This window comes from Peromyscus californicus, unplaced genomic scaffold (assembly GCF_007827085.1).
Source record: "Peromyscus californicus insignis strain IS unplaced genomic scaffold, ASM782708v3 Scaffold_12__1_contigs__length_115047231, whole genome shotgun sequence".
Lineage (NCBI taxonomy): Eukaryota > Metazoa > Chordata > Mammalia > Rodentia > Cricetidae > Peromyscus > Peromyscus californicus.
In genome coordinates this window covers 60,029,541-60,045,991 of record NW_026294413.1, presented here as the reverse complement: position 1 = coordinate 60,045,991, position 16,451 = coordinate 60,029,541, and the positions used below count along the sequence as shown (strand labels likewise).

The 16,451-nt window shown below is 45.0% G+C and overlaps 1 protein-coding gene across 1 annotated transcript in view; it reads left to right on the top strand.

Moving 5' to 3' along the window:
• Positions 1 to 1,878: 1,878 nt before the first annotated feature.
• Positions 1,879 to 16,451, top strand: part of Xkr6 (XK related 6) — a 261,976-nt gene continuing 247,403 nt past the window's right edge. Inside the window, exon 1 of the mRNA XM_052732969.1 lies at positions 1,879 to 4,837. Within this exon, the coding sequence (XP_052588929.1) occupies positions 4,083 to 4,837 (755 nt within the window). The 5' untranslated portion in view covers positions 1,879 to 4,082. The remainder of the gene's footprint in view (positions 4,838 to 16,451) is intronic.

Here is a 16,451-nt window from a genome sequence, read left to right as displayed (position 1 = left end):
GAGGCAGTTGTGAGCCCCCATGTGGGTGCTGGGAATTGAACTCAGGTTGTCCAGAAGAGCATCCAGTGCTCTTTACTGATGAGTCACATCTCTAGTCCTACTTGTACTTTCTGATGTGTGCATATTTATCTACAGGATAAACTTCCATAAGGAAGGCTATTGTCTCAGAGGGTAATAGCATTTGTAATCCGACAAGTAGTGTCTACTTCTCCTCTGTAGAGTTTATACCATTTTATACCACCAGCCAATACTTCAGTTCTTTCTCTTTCCTCCCGCCCATCTCTCTCTCTGTGTATGTGTGTGTGTGTGTGTGTGTGTGTGTGTGTGTGTGTGTGTGTGTATGTGTGTCTATGTGAGTCTATGTCACATGGGTGCGGGTGCCCACAGATGCCAGAAGAGGGTACCAGACCTTCTGGAACAGGAGTTACAGGTGGTTGTGAACTACCTGGTATGGGTGCTGGCAACCAAACCTGGGTCTTCTGCAAGAGCAAGTGTTCTTAACCATGGAGTCATCTCTCCAGCCTAAACTTCAATTCTTAACATCAAATGTCAAAATACCAGGTTCTATAACTTTACTCTGCAGTTCTGAAAGAAGTTCTATTTCTACAGAAGTCAGTAAAATAGAAGGCATGGAAATGATAAGGGGGATGTACACTTACTGTTAGGAAGCTTACATAGGCTCAAAAACATGTGAGGACCATATGCAGAAGTCTCTCAAAGAGGTTGTTTGCTGTTTGCTGACATTCACCCCCATATTGGAATTCAAGTGTTCTGTCTCCTAGATGTGTGTCATCACTGAAATGTGACAGGGTCCTTCCTATAACTAATACAGTGAGTGATGTGACATCCTTTGGGGATGGCACCAGTGGGTTGGACCAGGATGGTGGTAGAGCAGATGGCATAGGGTGTGACTCAGGAGAAGTCATTTAGCAGAGCTGATTATGATGGAGAAGGAACTCCTGAGACTTTTGGGACTGCTGTAAGATCTAAAAGGAACAATCTAGGAGAGTGTTTAATATAAAATAGGGTTCAACACCAACTTTCTTCTTTGCCTTTCTGAAAATAGCAAGGAATTAAGAAGGAAACCCTAAGGGCTTCCAAACAGGATTTATGTCACAACTTCCATATGGTAAAACTACCTTACCATACCCATAAAAGCTCTTTGAATGTATTTAGAATTAATTTATATGTAATTGTAACATGCTGTGTTTTTTAGCTTTTCATTTTACATAGTAGTAGAAACATAAGGTCAAATCCTTAACTGACTGAATTATAGAAAGCAAAGGTTAAAAAAAAAAAAGATTAGGAAAAAGCCACACTAGCACTATAACAAAGGTGCTTAGTAGGCCTGAGTGGCCACTAGCACAAGGCCATCTCAAAACCAAGCTGTCAAGAAAAGGCTGACTAGAACAGGAAAGATTAACTAGGTGAAAGTGGATGGTAAAGCATATGCTTAGCATGTATGAGGCCTTGAGTTGATCTTTCAGTCTCTGTGGTAGGTTTATTATCATCATAACTGACTGCAGTTTTAGAACCCTCTGGACTGGAGAATATATTCTACCCTTCCAAACAAGACCGAATAATAAAATTGTTGAGCCAGCAATTACAAAGTTGAAATCACTTGAAAAGACTGAATCTTGCATGTCTACTTGAAATTTCAATTGTGACACTTTTTGATTCATCGTCTCTTTTGTCAGCCTTAGTGAGTGTAATTTACTTAGCTAATTTCACTAGTGGATTCTGTTCTTTCAGGACACGGAAAAATAAGTAATATGCTATTACTGCCTGCTTTTGTATCTTATTTCATAGCTCCACAGTTTAAATAAAGAAAATATATTTAAAAGTACAAATTAATTGCACTCATTTCCTGGAAGTATTTCAAAATGATTTCTTTTATTACAGCCACCAAATCTATTTCATGGAGTTTAAGTAGATATATGTAGGCATGATGCAAACATAACAGTAACAGTAATGGCGACAATAACACAGGCAGTTACCATTTATTTATTGTGTAGTACCTATGTGGTATCATGTTGAGAGCTTTGAATAGGTTGTTACTAAGCACATTTTCAAAGAAGGAAGTATTATTGTTCCCATGATATAAAGGTGAAAACCGAGGTTTAAAGAGATTATCGTTAATTATTTAATTCATGTTACCAATTTAATGAAACTAGAATCCAAGTTTGAGCAACTGTATTCAACACACACCTTTAAGGTGTTATTTCAAATCCAGTAAAGAAGCAGTCTCTCATCTATATGCAGAAATAATTTTTACCTGTTAGTTCTGTTTTATTACCCAAGAAAGCAAAATGATTAAACTATAGTAAGAAATAAAAGATGCAGATATGTGGTTTCTTTCAAAAGGTAGATTTTAGAATCACTTTCTCTAATATGTAAGTACAATCCTCTCCAATTAGTTTTTTTCAGTCTTTATAGGGTTTATTTTGGCATATATACTCATGAAAACTTGTGTTTTACAATGGGGTAGTCTCCTCTTTTATAGTCATCCTCAAAACTTGAGGAACTCCTAGAGCGTTAAATGTCATATGCATCAAAGCAACTACTAAAGTTGTCCAAGTAATTTTTTTTCCTACAGAACCTCAATGCTATAAACACATTGCCTATCTGTCTTCTTAGCATTCTACAAGAAGTTATTGCCATTATTAGACTTCACGGAAAGTGGATTCAAGAATCTACAGAGGTAGATGAGAAAAACCCCAGTGCTTTCTTTTCACTTTTTCTCTTCAAAGTCCTTCTTGCAACTCATCAGTAAGAAGCGAGCAGTTTGCTGTGCCTTCCACCGAAAGGGCATTGTAATTCAAATCCACTCAGTGCTGCCTTGCTTGGGCAATTTGTTAGCCAAGCTTACATAGTATACTGTGCACCTATTTTAATGATATAGCACATTAACAGAAATTTCACTCACTTAAAGCCATGTTTACTAACAGAGCCTTAGCACCTCCCCAAAAACTCTCAAAGACAAGTTTCACACGTTGAAATTGTCTGAACAAGTAATTGATACATACAGCTTAAGCTGTTTTTTCAAATTAAGGTCTTTGCAGAGTTTTAAAATTACACTAAAAAAAAAAATGTTGGTAGAAATGATGGATTGTGCAGAAAACATTCAAGGTCACAAGATGCCCATTCAATTCTTGCTACAACATGAGAGAGGTAGCCAGGCTGATTTCTAGCTAGATTTTTCCTAGAATTTTCTTGAGGGAATGCTGGAAACTTTATTACAGAAGATGGGAAAGTTATCAAGTGCCAGGAAAATCAGGAGGTCAATACAGATGAGAGGTGCCTAAAGTGTGAATCAGTAAGTTTGTGGAATCTATGCTGACTTATGTAATTTTTTTTTTAGAGCCCCTTAAGATAAGAAAATAACACGGAGGTAAGAGGAAAAAAAAAAACCAACAAAAAACCAAAACAGCCCAAGAGGTGAGACACAGTCATTTTGATGGGGGGTGGGGGGGTGGGTGTCTAACTACACAATGAGGTCATCCTATCTCCCGGAAGTGACAAGTAATCACCTGCTTTGCACTAGCTCCGCCCCTTCCCTCAGAGGTCCCGCCCCTCCGCCAGAAGCCGGCCGGGTGTTAGGGGGCGTTTCTCCCAGAGCAAAGCTGAGAGCTGCGACGCAGAGGAAGGGGACCCCAAAACGTCTGGCACTGCCTCCTCCAGAGAACACTTTGGACCGCCTCACTCAGCCCAGCGGGATTCTGAAACGCCGAGGGGTCAACCTGATGGGTTTCGGGGTCAACGGAAGAGGGGAAGGGGAGCCCTGGCGGGGAGAACCCCCCGGTCCCCCGCCCAGCAGCTGAGGCACAGGAGGGCGGCCATCTTGGCCGGCAGGGTAGGGCCAGGAGGCTGCGGGCGCCGTGCGATTGGGGGGCTCGCCCGGAAGTGACGCCACCCGCCCGGAAGCGGAGGGGGTTCCCTGGCCCACTCCCCCCGTTCGTCTGCTCCCCCGCTTCCTCCCCGCCCCCCTTCCTCTCCATTCGTTCCCCCCCTCCCCGGTCCCTGCCTTCTCCCCCCCACCCGTCCCTCCCCCCCCAACCTCCGGAGCTGGGAAGAGAGTCAAGATGGCGGCGAAATCCGATGGCGGTGGCGTGGGGGTGGGCTTCGCCCAGCTGCACAACCTGGACGAGGCGGTGGGCAGCGGCGAGGAGGACGGGGAGCCCGGGGGAGGCGGCTGCGGCGGCGGCGACGGCAGCGAGCCCGGCGAGAGCAGCTCGCTGCACATCTGCCACTGCTGCAACACCTCCTCGTGCTACTGGGGCTGCCGCTCCGCCTGCCTGCGCTCGCTGCTGGGCAAGAAGCCGCGCCGCAGCGCCGCCGCCGCCGACGGGGGGGACCAGCCTCTGCAGCCGCCCGGGGCCGCCGGCCGCCACCCCCCGACGCCCTCGGCCGGCCGACCGCAGCCCGCGTCGCCGCAGGTGGAGCGGCCGTGGCTCGACTGCCTGTGGATCGTGCTAGCGCTGCTGGTGTTCTTCGGGGACGTGGGTACCGACCTGTGGCTGGCCCTCGACTACTACCGCAAGGGGGACTACGGCTGCTTCGGGCTGACCCTGTTCTTCGTGCTGGTGCCGTCGCTGCTGGTGCAGAGCCTGAGCTTCCGCTGGTTCGTGCAGGACTACACGGGCGGCGGGCTGGGCGCCGTGGAGGGGCTCAGCAGCCGGGGACCCCCAATGATGGGGGCCGGCTACGGCCACGGCGCGGCCCGCGGCGGCCCGGGTGCGGGGGGCTCGGCCACCCCGGGGGCGCAGCGTCTGTGCCGCCTCTCCGTGTGGATCTGGCAGTCGGTCATCCACCTGCTGCAGATGGGGCAGGTGTGGAGGTAAGAGCACTGCGGGGTGGGGGGCGGGGGGCTGCGGCCGCGCGCGGGGCCCCTTGGACGGGCTGGGTTGAGCAGGGTAGCCGCGCGCTGTCCTAGCGTCTCGCGACGGTCAATAGGATGCCTGGCCACGCCTTTTGGCCCCGGGGAGGCCCTAGGTCCCTCTGTTTGCCCATCTCCTTGCCTGGGTCGTACTTGGAGGAGACCCTGCCTCTGCCCTCCCTCTTCTCTGCAGACCTCCATCCTGATTGCCCCTTTTCCCCCCCGGGTGTCCCAAGGTAACCGGCGCTCGCTCTCTGCACCCCGGCTCGCATCCTGGAGGGGGTCGACCTGGCTTCCTCCAGCCGGTTGCACTCGGCCCTGCCGCCCCCCCCCCTTCCCCGAGAGACATTTCTTTTCTCCCCCACCTCCCGTTTTCTCTCTGCAGTGGCCGGTGTGGGGCCTCTCCTTAAAGCACTCCTTCCTTTCACGCCCCTCCTCCTCCTGCAACCCCAGCCCCTGCGAACGGCTCCACACCTCTGCCCTCCTTGAAGGAAAAATGACTTTTTTTTTTCTGAAATAGATGTGCCCTTTTCCAGTGACGGGGCGGGGGGGGGGGGGGGGATGAGATGGTATCTAATGGCAGCAAGCGTTTGATGTTAACTCTCACCTCTGGAAAATCACTGAGCCACTTGGGCACCTATTCTGTTTTTAATGGCCAGGCCTATGTGTGATTTCTGTTTACATCCAAGATGCAAGCTTGGCCTCAAAGCCCCTTTCCCCCCTTCTGTAAAGTCCTAGTGCGTCAGGTGGATCCCTCAAAACCACTTGCCAAGGAACCTTAACTGTCTACCTCCCTGCCTAACCACATAGAGTACCTGACTGGCTACCCCACCGACTGCCTCGTTAACTGTCTACCTACTGTCCATGTCACTGATTGCTTCACTGTTTACATCTCTGCCTCACTGACTCCCTTAACTCTCTACCTCACTGTCTGCCCTCATTGACTACCCCACTGCCTGACTACCTCACTGTTTATATCACTGCCTCACTGACTACCTTTACGGTCTGCCTCACTGGTTATCCCACTGGCTTTACTCTCATTGACTACCTCACTGACAGGCTACCTCACTGGCTACCCCACTGGCTACCCTCCTTGTCTGCTCCACTGACAGGGAACATCACTGGCTCCCTCACTGGCTACCCTCCTTGTCTGCTCCACTGACAGGCTACCTCACTGGCTACCCCACTGGCTACCCTCCTTGTCTGCTCCACTGACAGGGCACCTCACTGGCTCCCTCACTGTCTCCCTTTCCCCTGCCTGTCTACCTCACCAGCTCACCAGCTAGATTTCTTCACTGTCTGTCTCACTGCTTCACTAACTGATTGCTTCACTGGTTGCATCATTATCTCACTACCCTCTCTGTCTACCTCGTTGGTTACCTCACTGATTACCTTCACTGCTTACCTAACTGACTACCGAGTTGTTTACCTCACGCTCTCACTGTCTGCTGCCTCAGAGTCTGTCTGCTTATTGAGTACCTCACCACACTGGCTTACCAAGCTGATTACGTTCACTGTCTGCTGCCTAGCTCGCTCTCTCCCTCCCTGACTACCATTGCTGTTCTCACTGACCGACCATCTCTTGAATGTCTACTGATTTATCATCTCACTGTCTGCTGACTGCCCTTCGTCTACCTCACTGTTTACTTCACTGACTGCCTGACTGATTACATTCACTGTTCACCTCACTGTCTGCCTCACTGCTTCACTGGCTACATCAAGAAACTGTTGAAACCTTAGTCACCCTGTGCCCTCCGACTTAAATCAGCTCCAGTGTGTTCTGGAACCAATGACTTTGTCAGTGACAGCATTTACAAGGGGAACCATTTTTCTAGTAAAGCCTGCACAGGGATGACTCCTTTTGGTACATTTCCTGAGGAGACTGGTCTAGACTATCTTCTATGTGAAGTAGATTTTAGGCCTCAGCACCTCAGCTGATAACTTGGGTTAGATGGAAGAAAGTTTGTGTTTTGATTGTTTTCTTGAGCTCTCTATTCTGACTCATCAGAACATCTGAGAAAGCATGAGATTGAATTAACACATTGTCCTACATAGTTGATGTGCAGATTCATGAAAAAGTGAACCTGGGTCTTGATTTTCCTGGTTCAGCCCGGTGACCATTACTCTAGTTGTCTTTGTCTGCAGGTAATTTGTTTCCTGCTGATAAAAAGTTATGAACAGGAGAGTAGAATTTTTAGTTATGAGCATAGCTGGTCAAATAACATGTTCAAAATAAATCTTAAATTTAAAATTTTAACCCCTTCCCTAAGTAATTCATGCTGAATCAACATTGGGGATATAATTGTTCAGATATAATTTGGAGGCTGGTATGAACAGTGAGGGGAGAGGGTCAAAAAGTGGGTATGAGAGTGATCTTGAACTCTCTTAGTAGGGATTTTACAGCATGTATTTAACAACTAGCTTCTGTTTAAACAGACTGAAATTGCTGTCTTCTAGTCTCGTGTGTGAATGTGGACAATGAGGATGTTTGTGTCACGTTCAATTTTCTGAGAGAATTAATTCTAATGTGACCCATTCCATCAGTTGGAAGTAAGCCTTTGGGACCAATGAAGTTAGAGTTAAGTGTCAGTATTTTTTGTCCGGATAACCCCACCCCCTACCCGCTAATGACTCATTTAGCCAAACTTAATTGTGTTTGTGCAAAGTTGAAGTCTAGATTTTGGGACAAACTGAGAAGTTTAGATTAAGCTTTTAGAATTGAAATGGGGTGTTGTATTTGCCCCCCATCTTCAATTAACTTTTCAGTCTTCACTGGGAAGAAATTATGGAGGATGCCTGTGTGTTTAGTACGTCAAACTTTCAGACTGGATTTTAATCTTTACATAACTCAGAGAGTTACAATATTGGAAGACAGGATAATTCAGCAAAGCTGTTTCATCTCTGTTGCTGCATTTCAAAAGCAGTATTTACTGAGGAAGGATTTTCATTTTTTATTTTTGGACGGACTTTGCTGGAAATGCTCCGAGAACAAAGTCTGCTCATTAATACCTGCTAGGCATGTTGTTTGCATTGAAGTCATTCACACGGAAGAGCCTGTGAGAAAGGTTTTCACTCTTTGCTTCTTTCTACCTCTTGGCAAGTAGTTGCTTGTCAACATGTATAAGCACACATTGACTCAATCCTTTACTGCAGGTCTTTGGGGTTCTCTTGGTTTCCTTTATCATATTTGTGACCCAAATTGCTATTTCATGTGGTTACATGGCATCCAGGTTAAGGTCAGGAAATCCATCATTTGATGTGGGCCATATTTCTAAGAAATGATATCAGTGAAGTTGTACATTGTCAAAACTAATCCCGTTAAACACTGAATACTTGTTTCTCTGCCTTTTTTCGCATGTTTTAAAATGTAAAATTTCAGGAGTCTACTTGCAGAGAATGTGGCGCCTGTTTAAGAATATGCTTCCCGTGATGTAGTGGAGCGCTCTCCTTGTCTTTCCTGTCAAGATGGCACGTGCTTGACATCTCTGTCATGCTGAGCCCAACTTGGAGCAAGGAAGAGTAGCTATGTCTTAGTTAGGGTTACTATTGCTGTGATGAAACATCATGACCAAAAGCAAACTGGGGAGGAAAGGCTCACATACCCTGAGTGACAGTCTCTTGAGGGAAGCCAAGGCAGGAACTCACACTGGATGGGAACCTGGAGGCAGGAGGTGATGAAGAAGCCATGGAGAGTGCTGCTTACCGGCTTACTCAGCCTGCTTTTCTTATAGCATCCAGGACCACAGCACAGGGATGGCACCACCCACAACCATCTGGGCCTTCCCACATCACTAATTAAGAAAATGCCCTACAGGCTTGCCTGCAGCCTTATGTTATGGAGTCATTTTCTCATTCGAGGTTCCCTTCTCTCACATGACTATAGCTTATGTCAAGTTAACATAAAACTAACCAGCAAAAGCTGTGTTTGTAGTGATTTGGTATGGTGAACCTGCCTCTGAGGAGCATTCGAGTGTGATTGAGGTCTATTTAGTGCAAGCTTTCCTGGCACTAATTGGTGAAAATGTAGCTTACTGTGTAGCTTTGTGGGCACTATTCTTCAGGTGCTTTTCCCAGGGGTAATGGGTGTGTGAGTCAGTCATAACGACAAGTCACTCCAGACTTCACTGGAGTACAGTGAGCCATTATTAGAAAGTGAGCCTATTTTCTTGGAGGTTCTGGCACTCGGAATTGTGTGACTGAGTTTGCATGTCTGCGGCCATGCTGGTCTTACCATAGCATTTTGGCCTTTGCATTTGGCTCTACCTTTGGAGAGTGCCCAGTGAGTGTTGCCATAAAAAAGAGTTTAGGCTTCGTGCTCATTTTGGAGGGACAAGTAAAGGGAGCTAAAGCGTGCCTTGCACTGCCCCAGTTCCTGGATAGGGTTGGAAGGGATGGGTGTGGGATACTTGCTGTCAGCTGGAGTGAACACTTATTAGATGTAACTCATGAGACTATGGAATGGTAATGAGAGGGCAAGAGAAATTGGGAAATCCCTAAGGACTATGGGAAATACATCAGGTTCTGTTTTATACATGTATCATGTAATTTAAATTTTGCACCCATTTTACAGATGGAGTGGGGTCAGAGGGGTTATGTAACCTTTGCCACTGGTCACTAGTGGAGGGAAGTTTTGGCAGCATCTCAACTTTTCTCCCCCACGGTGTTCCTTTCCCTGTGTGAAGGCTATGTCAGCTGGTGTGGCATCCTCAGTGACTTTGCTTCCCTCTGAGAGTTTGCCCTTCTGACTAGTCAGAATTGGACTTGTGGTACCCCTGATGCCCTGGGACCACTTGGTACATAGCTGGGTTCTCTGACACCTTGCTCTTTTAGTCTAACGCATTAGATCCCATTGGCATTGGGGCAGAGTTTCCACTCTTGTAGCTGATGATGCCATCACAGCTGACACAGAGCTGAGGTTCTTGTCTTGAGAACATTTTCAGTAATCTATACAACTCTCTTCTCAGGGGAGATGGCTTCCAGCCCTATAAATCCACAACGGCAAGAGGCTTATGTCAGGGTTGACTCCCTCTGGGCTACCATTCATACCTGGAGTTCCATCTACAAGCTTTCTCCATTAATCTGTTGGAAATGCCACAGGGTTACAAAGTGCTAACTTGCCAGCCTGAGCTGTGCATCAGGCTCACAGCTCACTCCAAAGTCAGATACTCGGATCCATCACAAGAGATTTTGGTCTATGAGTTCTGAGGCTGGGATGGCCCCAGGAATCTTAAATATTAGGGACTAGAGAGATGGCTCAACTCTTAAGAGCATTTGCTGCTTTTCCAAGGACCTGAGTTCAGTTTCTAGAACCCATGTCAGGTGGCTCCCAACATACATGCAAGCAAAACACCTATGCATATAAAGTGAATTTTTTTTTTTTTTTGAGACAAGTCTTATTATGAACCTTGGCTAGCTTGCAGCTCACTATGTAGATCAGGCTGGTCTCAAACTCAATGGAAAGCCATTTCTCTCTGCTTTCTGAGTGATTGAGTAAAGGCATGTGCCACTATGCTTGTCAAAAAGAAAAAAGAAGGAAAGAAAAAAAATTAAGTAAATCGTCAAAGAAAAGAAAGACTCTAAGTATCCTGAAAATCTAGGTTTCTAGCAAGTTCCCCAACTGTTCTAGAGGGGATGAGAACTCAGTTGCATCATCTTGAATTCACAGTGTTTACAAGTAGTTCTCAAGGAGAAAGGAAAACGTTCTAGGTCACTTAGGGCTCTTTTGTAAACTTAAGCTCTAGGCAGATTAGGCTTATTGAGGTAAGACTTATGAAAGGGACTCTGTGGATGGTTTTAGCAATTCTTACAGAGATTTATTAATTTATATTTCTTGTGTATGAATGTTTTCCCTGTATGTATGTGTGTATGTGTACTGTGTGTTTCTGCAGAGGCCAGAAGAGGGTGCCAGGTCCCTGGGAACAGGAGTTATGGATGGTTGTAATTCCGGTGCTGGGAACTGAACCTCAGGTCTTCAGCAAGAGCAGTCAGTGCTCTTTAGCATTGAACCATCTCTCCAGCCTCTGTAGATGATTTTAATAGAACTTAGGTATTTAAACAGTAGCTGGCTAGGTTTTTAATAATCAAATAATTGCTGTGGCCCTATAGTGTGCTTAAAATTCTGAATGTTGCTGTGGAGACATTTGACACTCAAATGCAGTGAAATACTCTGTTGACTCAGAAGTTTCTTTGGAGTTTTGAAATAAGTCAGGGATCGTTATTTGAACACTATGATGATTTTCATTCTGGAAAACCACAGACTACAAATATCAGGGCTATGGGGAAAAGAACAACGACAAATTACCTAAAACTGTAACTTTTTAAGCAGACCAGTAATAAAAGTCACGAAGTTCAGATACAGATAATAGTAAGGCTCACTTGCCATAGACATTTCATTGGGCCGAAAGCCTGGGTGATTCTGAGTCTTCCTTGAGTCTCATATGTAGAATCCTTTAAAAAAAATGAAAACAGTATTGTGTGCGCACACATATTCGTGGAGGTCAGAGGACAAATTGTGGGAGTCAGTTCTCTTCATCATTTGAATTCTGGGGACTGAATACAGGTAGCAAGTGCCTTTATTTGCTGTGCCGTCCTGCTGGCCCCAGAGGAAGGTATTTGGTAAGATTCTCAGCATTCTTTTGGAAAGCAGTCTTCCTCTTTGCCATCTTTCTCGTTATTTGTGAGAACATTGAGAGCTAGCTGCAGAAAATGCTAAGGAGATGGGCTTCAGGCTAATACCACTTCCCCACATGCTGCTGTTCCCACTTGGCAGTCGCACTCGGAGGAGCCTGTGGTACAGACATGTGACATCTGTTTGAATTGAGAGATGTCAAGATGCAGCCATTGAAGTGTCAAGGTTCTGCTATACTGGAAGTCTAGCTTGGGTGAGATGGTACAGTGTTCCAAGGTCAAGTGAAAATGATTACTCTTTTCATGCTTAGTTGGTCCTTGTGTATAGTAAAGAAGCAAAGAGGGACTGTTTTAACCCCCTTTTAAGTGTCTACTGCTGTGACCTCAACACTGGATGAGAAGTGATCCTGTTGAATAGCGTGCCTGGAGCTTGAGTGATTTGGGAATTTGCTTCATTTGTTATGTGGTTATAGCGAGGATTTATATTAAAATTCATCTGAGCACACAGTAAACAAAAAGAGCAACAGTAGCCAGTTGTCAGGGAAAAGACTGATGGGTAGAATAAACAGACTGCTTTCTGCAATATAAACAATCTGTTTTCATAGTTTTTTTTCCTCTTTACTTTTTTTTTTTTGAAGGATGAGTAGACCTTCCAAATCAAGAAGTTGCTTAAGTGGGAAGCAGCAGATCTGCCTGTACGATAATCACTGTTAGTTTCTGCCCTGTGGAAACTAACACACAACCTCAGCTGCATAACACAATAGGAATTTGTGGGCTGTTGCTGTAGTCCTGGCGGCAGGTGGTCTTGATTGGGGTAGCCCTGACATTTCTCTGGCACTTGGTTCCCTCAGCCTGTAGAACATACAGCCATAGATAGAAGAGAGTGGGCATGTTTCTTCAATGTCTGTCTTGAGTGACACATACCACTTCCACTTAGATGACAGGGTTAGAGATGAGCCCAGTGGCCATGCCTACCTAGGTCAAGAATGGCTAGCACTCCATGCCGAAAGGAATTTGCATTTTGGTAGAATGAGACCAAGAAAGAAATAACTACATAAACCATCTACTCTTCAGATTACAGTGGCAAATACATGTGTACATGAGAGAGAGGGATGGATATGGTCAATACACATTGTATGAAATTGTTAAAGACTCAATAAAAGTCCACACACATATATGCTAATGGTTGTAGAGTATAAGAAGAGATTGCCTGTTGTGGTTGTTTTTAAGTTTCTTGGGGGCCCTGTCAGGCATCCATTGTCAGGCATGCCCTTGTCTGTTGGGTCTGGAAAATAGTTAACTATTTATTTAATCTTTAAAACTAAGAGCTAAGTTTAATGATTTGAAGCCTGAGCCAAACTAAATACACCTAAGTTAAAATGTGCAGAGACATCCCTGAGTGCTGTTCCTCAGGCACTCCTCACCTTGACATGTATGCATGTATGTATGTATGTATGTATGAATGTATGAGTGCCTGGAACTCACCACGCAGGCTGCCAGTGAGCTCCAGACAACCACCTACCTGTCTCTGTTCCCCAGTGCTGGGATTACAGGAGTGTCACTACACTTGGCTTTTTTTCCTGGGGGCTCTGGAAATCCAGCTCAGGTCCTCACGCTTGCTGTGTACTTGGCTGACTAGGCTGTCTTCCCATGCCCTGTTGATATTTTGTTGTAAAAATGTCTTTCACAAGGTATTGTGGCCCCATACCTAGACTAGTCAGTGTTTGAAGTTTATCTGATTTAGCAAAGACTGAGTTTTTAGTTTTAACTACAGCTAATGTCCCTTTAAAGAAATTCTCCTTCCGTGGGACTTTCATTGAACCCAGGCTCTCCACAGTGACTTTATTTCTATCTGCTAATTTTACAGATCATCAAATAATTTACCTAGAAAACATTGCAAAATTTTACTTAAATTTGGAACTTTTTATGTACTAAGATATACTGGATACTATTTAATTTTTGTGTTAATAATTCGTGGGGATGGATTAAAATTATCTGAAAATTCCTTACAAAGTTGTTACTTACCTGAGCATAGTTTCAGAGTGAAACTAAACCTAATGTGCTGTTGAGACAGGTCAGTATGTTCTAGAAGTTCTTAGTCAAGTCCAAAAGGTATTTTAGCAATAGGCACCCACCATTCCAGAAAGGAAGTTTTTTTTTTTTTTTTTTTGGTTTTTCGAGACAGGGTTTTTCTGTGTAGCTTTGCACCTTTCCTGGAACTCACTTGGTAGTCCAGGCTGGCCTCGAACTCACAGAGATCCGCCTGGCTCTGCCTCCCGAGTGCTGGGATTAAAGGCGTGCGCCACCACCGCCCGGCCAGAAAGGAAGTTTTTAACTGCTGTTTAAAGCACCCCCTCTGCTACTTCTCTACTAATAATGGGTTACATTTGCTCTGATTCTTAAATGGCCTTTAAAACTGGGTCACTGACACATGAAAATACTAACTATATATTTATTTAGCAGCTATTTAATAATTAAGGTTCCTTTATGTAATATACCACCAATGAGCCCATGCAGAGCTCTAGATGAAAGTTCTTGTTTCTTTTAAGAAGTCAATTTGTGACCTGTGTGGGTAATAAGATCTTCTCAGATGAGAGGGTCAACTGCAAATTATATAATGAGAGTAACAAATACATGCCAGAACTTTTGGCAGATTGTGGCAATATGCCAGGTTGGAAACATTTATTACAGGAATTGGGATCCTTGTAAAAAGCATTTTACACGGTCTTCATGTGACATTCATGGGGGAGTGTGCAGTTGCAGAGCAGAGCATCTCATACCTAGGGGTCAGAGGTTGATACCCATTTAATGCTTTAAATGCAAATTAAGGTGGGAGAGGAGCTGCAGGCTTGTATTCTTGTCTAGTTTTATACACTGTGCTATAAAAGAAAGATGGTTCATAAGAAGGACCTTGCATCCACATGGCTGCTGCTGGCACACAGAAAGATGAGTGTTTTGGAAGGGTTTGGAAGAATGTGCTGAAGGCTCATTGGTCTGGTAGGTGAAGACTGGACAGCCCAGAGATGGCACCACTATGGACTGGGCCCTCCCCCATTGATCACTAAATGAGAAAATTGTTACAACTGGATCTCATCAAGGCATGGGGCTGAGGAACCATGCATTACTTCCAGGTTGAAATAGTAGTTCATCGGAATTTTAAAATGGTTTTGAGTACTCACCCAGATCTGATATGTATATATTGTGAACAAATTCATGTTCTTTTTCCTTGTCTTAGAGAAAGGAGAGGCTAAATCCCCTTGGATGTAGGAGACCTCTCTGCTCTCCACAAGGTGGATGTGAGATGTTTGAGAAGGTGGTAGTACCCTGTGGCTGTCTGTTTTCCTTTCTCCTCTGCTTGACTGGTGTTTGTGGAATAGGATCGTGAGAAGACCTGATGAACTTCCTGGAGACTTGAAGGGCCATCTGTAATTGGAAGGACGCTTAGGTCAAGGTGTCTGCCCTGTAGATCGGTGTAACCTCCAAGACAATTAAAAAGCAACTGAAGGAAGACACTTGGTGTTCCTTGCAAGCTGCAGGCACTTTGTTCCTTGTATCAAAGAAAAGAACAGAATACCTAATTATAATAATCTTCTAATAATTACAATATTTTGCATTCATTTTCTTTTAAAAATCTATTTGAGTAAGTACTAGCCTTCAGAAGATGCTGGAAAATAGTGTTTAGGCAGCAGCTGGCAGCTCTAGTGCTGGGGTGTGTAGCGCCCTGCTGCAGGAAGATTTAGTTGGTCATACACATTGGTTTCCTTACTGCTGCCCAAATGTGCTCCTGAGCAACTGTTTGGGGGGAAAGACTGTACAGGACAGGCTCCTGCACTTGTTGTGAATGGGTGGAGTGTCGCTCACCATCTGGAAGAAAGAAGAGTGAGTGTTGGACTCCCGAGATTGGTGGTGCTGGGGATGCCACACCATTCTGGTGCAGTTGCCATCCCCTTGTCATCTTTGTCTCGTGGGAGAGTAGATGACAGCTGTTGTCAGTTTGCTTCATCAGATGCTTAACAATCAGGCTACATAGGCAGGAGAGTTTATAGAAGGACATGGCGCTGTTCTTAGCCAATGGTGATTTTCCTAGCACTTATTGACACTTGGTATTTTAATTTTTACTTTATGTGTATGAATGTTTGCCTGCATGTATATCTGTGTACCATGTGCATGCCTCATGGCTTGCAGAGGCCAGAAGAGGGTGTGGATCCCTTGGAACTAGAGTTATAGCAGCAGTGGAGGTAAGGAACTGGTAGAGTGAGTTGAGAAGAAAGATGTAGAAGGTTCACAGTCCACATGTCATTGGGCTTACAGCTTTAAATTTAGAGTCTTCCTGTGCAGGGCACAAAGTGCTTAATGCGTATGTTACCCCATCTCCAGGTACACTGTTGATAGGCTAGTGACTTAACTATCATTGCAAGATTTTATAAGACTGATAAAATTTGTAGTCTGAAACAGCTGCACCGGCTGTGGGCTGCTTGCTGGATTCAGCCTTCTTTGGGAGCAGCTTAGTTATAGTAAATGTTTCTTCATGAGTCATGTGTAGGACTGTGTTCCTGAGGTCTTTCTTTGGGGTTTGCATGCTTTCTGACATTGCTCCTGCTGACACCTGGAGACAGCCATAGAGGAAGAGAAGAGCGTCACAGTTTAAAATGGATTTATGTGAATACTTTTCTGCAGTTAAGAAAAAGCAACAGGAAAACAGCAAACATCAACAAAACTCCCACCTCTTCGGCATCACCTCTGTAGACTGATTTTATTTGGAGGCAGGCATGTGTTTGTGGAGACTGCCCAGAACCACTGTGACAACCTGATGGCTTCTGGGAGAAACTTTTGTTGAGAAACATGGAGGTGCTATCATTGAGTGTGATTGTGCCCTCTCGGCCATCTTGAACTGTCAGAGACCTGTTCTGTGGAGCAGTGTGCACTTTTCCTGTGCTGTGTTCAGGTA